The sequence below is a fragment of the Salminus brasiliensis genome, chromosome 22 (assembly GCF_030463535.1).
Source record: "Salminus brasiliensis chromosome 22, fSalBra1.hap2, whole genome shotgun sequence".
Taxonomy (NCBI): Eukaryota; Metazoa; Chordata; class Actinopteri; order Characiformes; family Bryconidae; genus Salminus; species Salminus brasiliensis.
The window spans coordinates 16,750,857-16,762,939 of record NC_132899.1 but is presented as its reverse complement, the minus strand read 5'-3'; the positions used below and the strand labels follow the sequence as shown (position 1 = coordinate 16,762,939).

Below are 12,083 nucleotides of genomic sequence, written 5' to 3'. Positions count from 1 at the left end.
TTGTCTTGTTGCATGGCCAATGTATATTCCTTCATGTTTAGGAAATGTATATAGGGATATCATAAATTCATCTGTAAACACATTACAAAAGACTACACATACGCTTAAAAAGAATTTATTTTAATTACATATTTTGTATACAAAATTAAAACATTCAAAAGAATAGATTGTAGTGTAATGGAATAAACAATATTAGGACAAGACATCTAAGGAAACTATACAACATGCCCACCTCAGACTGACAATTCAATATTATTTAAAAATCTTTCTTTCAAACTGCTTTGATCGCTTGCTATTTATTCTGAGTGGGCTTGGCAGATGTAAAACAGGTTTTTACTAGAAAATAACTGTAGTAAATAACCATGCAATACTGTAAAGCCTGCTATAAAAAAAACAGTATAAAAATCTGTATAAAATGTGGTTCTGTATTTTCCCCCTGCATCTTTCTAAATGAGGAGAGGTCCTTTGTCCAGCTGTACTTCCATCAGGTCCAAAATCCACCATTTGACTACTTGGCCAAAGGCTAGACTGCCATGCATTACTGCCTTGTGTAGGAGTTACAGCTGCCGTTCCGTGGAACCGTATGCAGGGCTTTCGCCCCAGCCTGCCACTCGCTGAAGCACTGCTGCATGGAGTTCCTGCTGCTCCAGCTGCCTATGTTCACTGTGGGAATGATCTTCAGAGGCCGCAGCCACTGCACAAATCGCTTCAGCTCTAGGAAGCTGCTGTGCTCACTGTATGGAATGCCTGGAACACAAATCCACGACCAGGATAAAAAAATAATTCAACTCTCATAACTCTTCAACTTTCCAGGAGAACCTATATGCATGTCAGTCATCCAGCTACACGTGCAAAATTCTTTGAAAACGTGTTTTTTTTTTAAAGCAAAAATAAATTCCCAGTGGCAAATCTCTCTGGCTTTGCTATATGAAGTTTATTTGTTACAGAGGAACATGCTCTTTCAGTTCATTCAAGTTTGGCATCTGGATATGACCTGAGAAAAGCCTGTGAAATGAGATGTGACTTTTGCTTGGGGCAGCACTTGACTAGGCTACAGAATGCTGATATGTGGAAATTAAATCTCAGAACTGCAAAAAAACAAACAAAACCCCCCCCACCACAGTCTCTCTGGGTCAAAACACATCTGCTGATTCTGTTAATATGGGCCATGCTGTTTGGTGGCTGGAACATTCAGCATTTTTAGTAGGAGCAGAAGAGTAAGAGCAATCAATATAATCAAACTGTAACTCACTTAAAGCGGACCATTTAGTGAGAGAATGACAAGGTCACTGCCAAAGGACTTCACAATCCACTACTATTAGCCCTAAAACCAAAAAAATCATCAAAATCCCATAATGTCCTGCTTAATATCAAAGAAGAAATGGAATGCTGGGATTTGCTCCCAATTAAATTTTTGGGATGAATTAATGTAATAAAAATTAATGTCTTGCCATGATTAAGTTATCCATTTTAGTTAATTTCAATGCATGTTTCTAAGTGCATAAAAAAGGTAGACTCAATTTTTGGAAGAACTCTAAAACGTTAACTAAAACCTAAGAGAAAGGTGGACTGACACTTCCTGACTTTTCATTGTACTATTGGGCTGCTCAAAATTGTTTAATTAGCTGGATACAAAAGCGTAGTACTGCTCACCGATGAGATATGGAAGATTTTTGATCCTCTACACCTATATGACCTCTACCATTAATCAATAATATAAACATATTCCATTCAGTACTAAGAACATATGTAGTCTACAATACTCTCCAGGTTGGCAGGATGTAAAGATGTTCTTTGCTTTGTCTGCTAAAATATCTATGCTATCTCCTTCATCTGCTAATGCAAATCTGCCACACTCAACTGGTGGATATTTATTCACTCAGTGGAAAGAATATGATATATACAAGTTTTAGACCCTGTTTAATGGTGATTCCCTTTAATCTTATTTCTGATTTAAGAAGAGTTCGGCATTCCAAAACATGATTTGTTTTTTTTTTATATTTAGAAATTCAAAAATTGCTTTTTAATCTTTATTTTTTATTCTTGAAACACTCCAGAGCCAATTGCTTGAAAATCAACAGCTACCAGTAATACTACGGTAAAGAAATACCTTAGGCTTCATTATAAATGCCTACTTTCTTACAAGATCAATGTAAACAAACAGTAATTCTAATAGGTAAGGATTCTTTTAAACAGAAAGCCGAATGTACACAAATGTGCAGCTTATAGTAGAACCAACTGAGTTGAAGCAAACGGACAGATTACATACCATAAATACTGATGTTGTCCTGAACTTGAGGTTGTATGTTCTTCACATCCCCTGACTGAGTGAAGGTCCAGCCTGTGGGCTTAAAAGCCACCAGATGATCGTATGACGCCGAAAATTTATCCAAGTGTGCTCTCAAAGTCTGGAAACAAACATTCATTAAGAAGATAAACAGACTGTCATTAGATACAAAACCTTAAATGATTTAGCACAATATAAACCAAGTCAAAATAAAATCCAAATTTCTACAAGATGCTTAAGTGTCAGATCATTAAGTATAATGTATTAGATCAACGGGCGCACATATGAACAATCCCAGTTGGTCTAATTATAGCAACAATGACTGAACATAAATTGTCACAAGGCTCCTGACCTTTGACTGCCCATATGTGCAACAGCCACTCCACCATTATACATAGCAATGGCCAAATCCAAAGCAAGATTAGATTCATTCTGTAAGAGTATCTGCATGACAACATTCATGGACAGAATGTTGGATCTTTCTCAAGGTCCTGCTAGCTATCCTAAAGTAGGAAGATCCAAGTTGCTGACCTGGGCTGTAGTCCAGATCCAAGATTTGGAGATACTGTGGGGCTGATCTCATTAAGGATTGTTAAGACCTAAGAGTGCAAGGAAGAGTTGTAGTAACCCGGTGTATAAATGACCAAAGCTTTGATGAAATTTTGGGTAGCCCTTTGTCAAGAAGGGTGGTGCTTAATGTTGTGGAAAACAAATCTGTAGGATCTGGCAGTGCAGGGGTGTCCAATCTTATCTGCAAAAAGCAGGCTGCAGGTTTTCATTCTGGATACGCTGGATCACACCTGACTCTACTTATTTAATCATTCGGGCTCAGTCTTCAAACAATTAATCCTGTGTGCTCCTGCTCTGTTGGAATGAAAATCTGCAAGTACTTCAACCCTTTGAAGAGAAAATTGATGAACCCTTGGGACAGTGGATGTAACACTCAGACAGAAGGATGGTCCTCCATGTAATGTGAAGAACAAACAGGAAGGATGTAGATTGTGTTTTGCAGGTATGTCTATCTGTTTCATCAGTCAAGAACTTAGTTTCAGGCTATGAGCCTCTATCTAAGAAGAGATGTCAGAGAGGCAGTTTGTTAAACTCTGTACGACTGGAGGGGGAAAAGGGAGGGACATGTGTCGTCAGACCTGATATACAACCATTCTTAAGGACAAATCACTTTGTTGCTTTAGCTTGCACTTTGAATCTGAAGAGAGTACTTTCGGCCTAGTGCTGTGTTTTTGGAAACACCACTAGGCCAAAACAGGAAGGGTGACAATGATTTTACTCAATTACAAAATGTCAATATTTTATTTTTAGCATGCTCAGTGCATCATACTGAAGCATCTCTGACTACAGCACTACTCATCAGATGACTACACTAATAACAGGCTGCTGCATGTTTAGGGCTGCACAGCCCATTAATCACAATAACAACAGTTAACAGTCTTAAATGTTTCAATTCTGTCTAGTCTCAGATTTGAACTGACAAAAGTGCTCAATATACAGGGAGAGTCTTTCGCACGGCTAACACTAACATCAAGCCACTGCAAAAAACAAAAAACTACCCATAACTCCTACATTATCTCCTGTTAATAGTACACTGGGGATTTCCCCCAGTATATAACTAATCCATCAGCACTGGTTAAACAAAGAAACCAACCAAAAACCCTGACCCCTAAAAATCTGTGGGGTAAATAAAATGCTTGCCAGGGTGACTGTGTGCCAGTGTTGCTGCACTCTGTAGCTGTATTTAATACTTTAGTCATGTTGTGCTGAAACCTAGCACACATTAGCATACTCAGGCTGCTGAGTATGCTAATGAGAGATTTAAAAACACATTCAAATGAGAGGCCAAATTAGAGCAATTACAATCCAAATTAAATTGGCCATATGGCCACCATTAAGGTTTATTTGGATGCTGCATTCTCGAACGAACTTGTTTGGCTGTCAACTTCCAAACAGACCAAAACTCACCTTGAAATTGAGTTGCATCATGGGGAGAACGTGGACCTGAGATGCCTTCTGCTCTGTGGTGATACACTTGCGAATCTGCTCGGACTCCAGACAGCACATGGTGTTATATCTATCCCTGGACATAAACACCTTAGAACCTAGCACCTCAGATATGGCTAGGAAGGGATAGGAAAGCAGAGAGAGAGAGAGAAAAAAATATGTTGCTACTCATGAGCATTTGTTGTGAAGAGGGAACAGCAGAACACTGGATGGGATTCTCAGTCACATGAAACTTCCATTTGAGCTGGCAGTTAAGGTATGGTTGCCTAAGGGCCAGACAGAAAGCTAGACAAAAGGAGATGAACAAACCAGGAGCACATCAGGAGAGAAAGAATTATCTTTGACATTTTTCCTTAATCCCTCCACGATACGTCTCATGCTGTTAGACACCAAAGAGGATTTTCTTTCTCCACTGGAAACTCCTGAAGCCATGTGTGAACACGAAGAAACAGGTCTTAGAATAGCAGGAAGGAAAATGTCACTTACCCAAGAAAACCTTCTCTTTCCCCACAGCGTAAGTGCCACACACCACCAGCGTGCGAGGGTTGAGTGTAACCAGCTCGAAGGCTGTGTTAGCAGCAAAGGTTATCACCTCCTGCTGAGTGGGAAACGCATACTCTGGACTGCAGTACCTATTGCAGAACAGGGGACACAAAAACACTGGTGAAAGCTGCTACCTACATTTACAAGGACATGGAGCATCTTTGGGAAAGTAGATAAGCATGTGGCTTAGAATTTCAGCGACTACCGTAACTGTTATCTTTATTACCTAAGGACACCAAGCATTAACTGAAGTGATCCTCAAGTTCTAGACAGTTCTATGTTTTGCTCCGAGTTGAAGTGAGCCATTCTGTTCTTGGGCTGCATTCAGACAAAAGACTCACGTAGTGTCCAGATACAACGTCTGAATCCTAAAGCCCTGCAGCTCTGGGTAGCGCTCCATGGACGGATCAGCCCGGAAGTCACCTGTGTGGAGCACAGTCTGGCCATCTGGCAGCAGGAACAGCAACATAGCTGCCCCTGGACAGCTGGAAAGATAATGTCTCAGTGGATCAGTCATGCAGTCACAAATTAGTAAAAATGCACAAAATTAATTAGAGACTAGAGACAATAACTATTATTATATATTATTTATTTATTTATTATTATTATTATAGTTAAAAGTAAACAATGACCTGATTTCCAAAAGGCATACTTCTTTCATGTATTAATAATTAAGAATGATTACTTTCTATTAAAAAAAATACATTAAAATAAAACAAAAAATATGGGCACCCCTTTGGCAAGTAAGATGCTTGTAAACACATTTTGAAGCCAGCCAAAAGTCATTAAGTTCTTTTTTTAAACAACTAACCCTATTGGAGATCAGTTCCTCTTCTACTCACTTTACTATTCACAGTAACATATTTTGCCCAGAGGTAAACCACTGTAAACAGACAAACCCACATAGGGCTGAGTATAAAAGATTCAGCACTCACTGATTAGCATCCAAAAGAGTGACCTTTACACCATCCACCATGCACTCCGTGTTCATTGGAAGAATGTGGACATATTGCTCATCCACTTTCAGCTTACTCTTCACCAGGTTACCTGTTATCTACCATAACAGAGGCCCATCAGCCAACCCTTGCAGAACAGTTTAAGAGCAGTACTATGATCCAGTCCAACTTATCCAACTACTCAGCTCAATTACAAGGTCTTCATGAACTAATGTAAGCTTTATGCACACGTACTTTAAAGTAATAGAGGCTTACTTTATTGCAGTAGATAGGAAGTGTTGAATGTTTGGTTAGTCCTCCATAGTGATCAGAGTGGAAGTGCGTAAGAAAGTAGGCTGTAATGCCCTGAATGGTCCCATACTGAAACGCATCCACAGCAAAGCCAGTTCCTGGGTAAAGACAGGCAGACTGAGCGAATGAACAGTATGACATTTCAGGACATAAAGCATCTGGCCATTTTACATTTTATGTGGCCTAATGTCAAATCTACTTCACATAATACATCAGCAAAACTGACTGCCACTATAACATGTACTTCACAACTTGGTTTAAATATGGCAAAGAAGCAACAAGTCAGTGTCGTCTCGGCAGTCTTATTACTCTTATTACTTACCAAATTCAATATTGCACAAACACATTGCATATTTTATTACCCTCTTGGTTCATGCAAATGAGACTAGACCCCAAAACGGCCCATCAAGCTCTAATCTTCTCCCCTCAGACAGTTGGTTAAAATAAATAGACCCCAGAAATGCCTACTTGGGTATTAATTCATGAAAGCTAGTCTGGAATGGATGAGTGCACTTCTAAATGCAAGAGGATGTGTGTGTTGTGAGGTAGTGTGTGATTCATGACCAACCCCTTGTATTAGCAAACATGCTTGCCCAATTCCAATTCAGTAGAATTTCGTAAATAGAGGCACAAGGAATGTGTTGAAACATAAAGCATGCAACTCAAACAAGTAAGCATTAACAAGCCAACTAACCAGGGATTTTCTTGTAGAACGGGCATCGCCTGGGCTCTGCTGGTCCTCCATCTGTCGCTCTTCCTCTGTTCCACCTCTTCCTCCCCCCTGCCCTCACTCCTCTGCCTCCTTCTGTTTGCGTGGGCTGAGCAGCTCCTTCTTCGGCTGCCGCTGTTGCTGTGGACTCTTCAGGCACTGCAGTACTCTTCTTGCGCTGCCGACCCTGCCGCTTAGCATTCTTTCCTGCAGAGCTTTTCCTAGGAGTGGAGCTCACCTGTAGATTCTCTTCCTTCACTGAGTTGACCTCCTTTTCAGCCTTTCTACCCAATGGCTTCAGTCCAAAGAACACGCCAATATCAGTTTGCTTTAACCCAGAGACCTTGGTCTGGGTTTTCCTGGGTGTATTGGAGAGGGGCTGGTTCTGGGTGGTAGGCATGGTGGTTTGAGTGGAAAGCATTTTAGAAACAGAGTTCAAATCTGCACAGGCAGAGCCAAGACTCCTGAAATCTGCGGAATTAGATATGTGCTCACGAAGATGCTCCAGTACTAAACTTCCAGGAGACTGTAACTGAGGCTTACCAGCGTTACCTTCACTATCAGTCAACAAATGCTTATCCTCTGAGGTTCTAACTAGGGAACTGAACTGACATGTATCAACAGCAGTACCTTCAAAATGTTTTAAGGACTCTAATTGGTCACAGGTGTAAGTAGACTCCATAATGAGAGAATCTTCTTGGCTTCTGCTGTTCTCTGTCTCAAAATGGTCCAAGACATCAGAGAGTAGGCCATCTTCGCTCCCTGTCTCATCAAACAGCATCAGTGAATCATCTTCATTATCCTTATCTTCTCTTACTAGTGCAGTACTGTGAAAGAGTTTTTTCTTACTACAGGTTGTATCTGTTTCAGCAGGGAGCTCAGAAAGGGGAGAGTAGGAGATATAATCATCATCATTTAAAGCAGAGGGCTCCTGTTTTACTATCTGAACAGCATGGCAGTCTCCTTCTTTAATAGGTGTAGAACTACTAATTTTAGCTTCCTGAGATGAAGACTGGGATCTAGATCCTTTGGCAGAGGAGGACCAACCTTTCTTTTTCTTAACATCCTCAGGGGCTGGTGACCTCAGTAGCATTAAGGCATTAGGGTAAACAGCAGGTGTGTGAAATTCTTGGGATCCATGACTAGGAGAGGCACTCTGGCTGGACACTGAAGACAGATTTACTGCACTGTCCACAGAGCTCTCTTTACTGGAGATGGTGGAATCATTGTTAACGGACTTCTGCTCCAGATGTCCATCTAGTCCTGAGTCTGAGCTGTTTATTGCTCGACTGTGAGCTAAAAGAGAGTGGCTGTACCTCTTGTAGTGATTTGGAATGGATGAAGAGCACTGGAGACCATCTGGGCATTCTGTAAATTTCAGACAAAGCAGTGAACATAAACAATGCAATTAGGATCTAGCATGCAAGGCAGGACAGGTAGCAAGATGCTGTTTTGTCCTTGAGATAAGTTATATTGACATTTTTCAATTGGAACATTTGTGCGCAGCCTCAGCTCTTCTGGAGTTCAAACATTCACATCAAATATTGGTTTGAAATGTCAAACCTAAACATCTGTCCAGTACTAGTCATCTTTTAAGCCAATACACTACACGGTCAAAAGTACTTGGACACCTTCTCATTGTTTCTTCTGAACTCACTGGCATTTAAAAAAGGTTTATGCTGCCTTTGTCATCTTACTACTAGACTTTGGAGCACTGCTGTGAGGATATGACTGCAGTGTTAGTGAGGGCAGAATGTTGGATGATCACCACCTCCACAACTTCTCAACTCCTCCCAAAAGTATTGGACAGTTCCACTGCTCTGCAGCTTGATGCTGGGGGGCTTTATACTTCTTTATACTTAGGTGCAGTGCCAATGGCTTCATGTTTATCTGCTTTAGAGAGTCCTATTCTAATGGAATTAGAAACATTCAAATTTCACAGCCAGGACCTTTCACTCACATGCATTTTATCTTTTAAATTATGTATAGAAAGCATACCTTTGGTAGTTTCTCCAGAGGTATCCAAGCATTCAGCAACATGCCACCGCTCAGACTGGACCACCAAGATAGAAAAAGGCATTTGACAGACAGGACAGTAGCCCCCGGTTTGACCGTCCTTTTTCTTTTCTGTATCTCTCCCAAGAGAAGCGGCACCGTGTGTTTCAGTGGCAGTGGTCAGTGATCCGTTTAGACGAATGTCTTGGACAGATTCCTCGGGCAGGGGACTCCTGGTAGATGCTCCATCGGTTGTACTAGACTCCACATCAGAGCCCTTTTTATTGACCCTGTTCTCTCCAGTGTCTTGGGCTGACTTTTTCTTAGCCATCCCTTGCTTGGTCACCATCTGCCTCTTTGCTACATGTTCGTTGCATTTTTGAGACTTATTTTGTCTTTTCGTCTTCTTAAGAGATTTATACTCCCAGATATCACTTTCTGAACTGTTCTGTGACATTTCACACCTCAGCAGAGGAGCTATGCTAGATAGATAGCTAGCTAAGTTACACAAACACAACAGCCATCAGCAACAGCAGGAATACACCTGTTTTGAACTGCATAACGTAGCAACACAAAACAGTAAAGACCCGGTCTGAACCCCGTTTTGTCAGTATTTATTATCGTGTAAACATCTTTCGCGTAACAAACGCACAGCTAACACGTTTATTAACACAGAGGACTCCTCTGCCCCAGTCCTGTTACATACACGCTTACCGCCACTGAGGAAAGAACACACCCTCACACATTCTCAGCAGCATTTTCCAAACAATAATTCGTCTATCCTAAAGTCTCTAAAATGTGTGTCAGATAACCTGTAGAATTGGTTTGCAGTTGTATGTATGCTAGTTGAAGGTCTTGAAAGCTTTTTATAATAAGATTTTGTAATGCGATGTGCTTATTGTGTATGTCGAATGTGCTGATCGCGATTTCAGAGGCAAGTTTCCCCTTCTGCCGCTGTGCTAGGGAACATGGCGACTTACAGCAGCCTCTCGACTCTGTTTCCACTTCAGAGCCAGTTAGACAGTGGCCTGGAGGACGCGACCACTCAGGAGGAGAAGGAGGAACTCGTCTCGGAGTACCTTCGAAAACTGGACGGAAGGGAAGACTTGAAAGTTCCTGATTTTGAGGAAGGTTCGGGTGGAAACGATTGAGTTCCTCTCTCTCTCTCTCTCTCTCTCTCTCTCTCTCTCTCTCTCTCTCTCTCTCTCTCTCTCTCTCCTAAATTTGCTCAAACTCGAAATTAAGTATTTTAATACTTTGAGATACTTAATTTCTTATTTTCATAAGCTAGAAGTCTTGATGATAAAAAGTAAAAACAACTTTTTTTATATGCATTAATATTATACATTATTATTATTATTATTATTATTATTATTATTATATGTCGTACTAGATTGTTATAGCTAGTAATAATGTACACCTACACCTTCATAAAAACCGTTTCAGCATAACAGTCTCTGGAGTTTACTCAGAATGGTGTAGTTAAGACAAATCTTTCAGTGAGCCGCACCTTTCAAACAGAAACGCCTTGTTGATGAGAGCAACAAAGAATCAGGTAACTCAGATAAACACTCTGTATAGTTGGGATGAACAGTAAAGCAGGTCAGAATGCACAACACGTCGATCATTGAGGTGGATAGGTTACAACATCAGAAGACCAGGTTCTACTTCTGTCAGCCAAGAACAGAAAGCTGAACAGAACCTGAAGAGCTTCTTCAATGTAGCATAGTCTGATGAGTCTTGATTTCTGCTGAGACACCGAGTAACATCAGAATTGAGTGCCAACAGCTTGAAACCGTGGACACAACCTGTCAAAAGTCCAGGCTGGTGGAGGTGGAGTAGTGGTCTCATCAGGCTTATTAGGAATCATTATTAGGTCATTGTTTGAATGCCACAGCCAATTTGAGCATTGTTGCTGACCATGTGAATTCCTTCATGTACTACTTTTGCATGATAATGCAGCACGGCACAAAGCAAGCAATTCCATCAATGCAGCGATACTAATCCTGGTTCTCTGAAAGAGTGGCATTTAAATAGTCATTTGCTTATTGCTATTTATCACACAGCAGTCAGTTAAACACTTCTGTGGTGTTGATGTGGCAGTCTGACCCTAGTGTTGTACTGCAGGACTAGACTGGCTGAACACTGAGGGTCCTCTGTCTCTGCAAAAGGAGCTGGCAGGGAAAGTGGTGGTGCTGGACTTCTTCACCTATTGCTGCATCAACTGCATTCATCTACTGCCTGATCTGCACCAACTGGAGCAGCGTCACACTGTTAAAGGTACATACTCACACCTACCTATCTATGTTCTCTGGTCTCTTGTTAAGTTAAGTAGCCATATTAAATTCCCCTACCCTAATACATTATCTGTTATTGTCCTGATTAAGGAGGATCTTATAGTAGCCTATAAATTAATGCCTGGAAAACCTGCAAAAGTCATTAAGGTTTGAAATATGGCGATGTTACGGGTAATACCCAGTCTTGCATTCCCTAGACATTTGTTTGACTACAGCTGTTATCTTATTATCTGCTTTGTTCCATCTTTTCAATAGAAAGGGTTATGGAGAAGTCATACAAATTTCAGATTTTTGAACAGTTTGAAGAACACATTTTAATCCAACGGTCCAATCATTTTTCAAAAAGTACAGTATTTCTTAGCTAAGTGGCTTCGGAAACCTTGGCACAGTTAAATTAACGTACTGTAACATTGTAACTTTACTCAATCTGCTAATTTTATAATTTATTGCTAGATAAACTAAATTTTTGTGGCCAAACTGAAGATGGCAGCATGCCACAAATCCAACTTTTGATAAACTGCTTTAAAACTGCGAGTTTTAAAAATCCAAGCCAGAAGAAAGAAATGTCCTGTTTTCTAGGATCTATAAACATGGCACAAACATGACTGGGTAAATGATTTCCTGATGGTTTAGCAAAGTTACATAGTAAAGTTTCCAGATTCCAGGGTAGCAGCGATAACAGCGCTACTCACCCTTTTACTGGTCAGTGACCTTGTACTTGAACTTTAGTTATTTGAAGGTAACAATGCCACAGAAGGCTGCCTGAATAAGAGGATCCTGTTACTAGGCAGTAAGACATGTCCTGAAAGTTTGTTATCCGAAGGTAAAATGTCCTATGGTAATAGTCACTAAATAGATGTAAAGAGTCAGATGGTGTGTCTGCGGTCTTTTTCTTCTTTACTGTACTTCAGCTTCAAACACAGTGGAACATTAGTACTCAACAAGGTTACTTTCCTGTAAATTAATGACAAAAGCAGAAAAAATCTGAC

At 40.6% G+C, this 12,083-nt stretch overlaps 2 protein-coding genes across 2 annotated transcripts in view; one reads left to right on the top strand and one right to left on the bottom strand.

The window, feature by feature from the left end:
* Positions 1–132: 132 nt before the first annotated feature.
* dclre1a (DNA cross-link repair 1A (PSO2 homolog, S. cerevisiae)) lies at positions 133–9,784 on the bottom strand. The gene is made up of 9 exons (XM_072666905.1): positions 8,801–9,784; positions 6,788–8,170; positions 6,058–6,191; positions 5,782–5,900; positions 5,188–5,331; positions 4,790–4,935; positions 4,265–4,419; positions 2,270–2,408; positions 133–747 (listed from the first exon to the last, which is right to left on the bottom strand). Exons 1-9 carry the CDS (start codon positions 9,252–9,254, stop codon positions 539–541), a joined length of 2,883 nt encoding a protein of 960 aa, XP_072523006.1. The 5' UTR covers positions 9,255–9,784; the 3' UTR covers positions 133–538.
* Positions 9,762–12,083, top strand: part of nhlrc2 (NHL repeat containing 2) — an 18,380-nt gene continuing 16,058 nt past the window's right edge. Inside the window, exons 1-2 of the mRNA XM_072666906.1 lie at positions 9,762–9,928; positions 10,925–11,077. Of these exons, the coding sequence (XP_072523007.1) occupies positions 9,766–9,928; positions 10,925–11,077 (316 nt within the window). The 5' untranslated portion in view covers positions 9,762–9,765. The remainder of the gene's footprint in view (positions 9,929–10,924; positions 11,078–12,083) is intronic.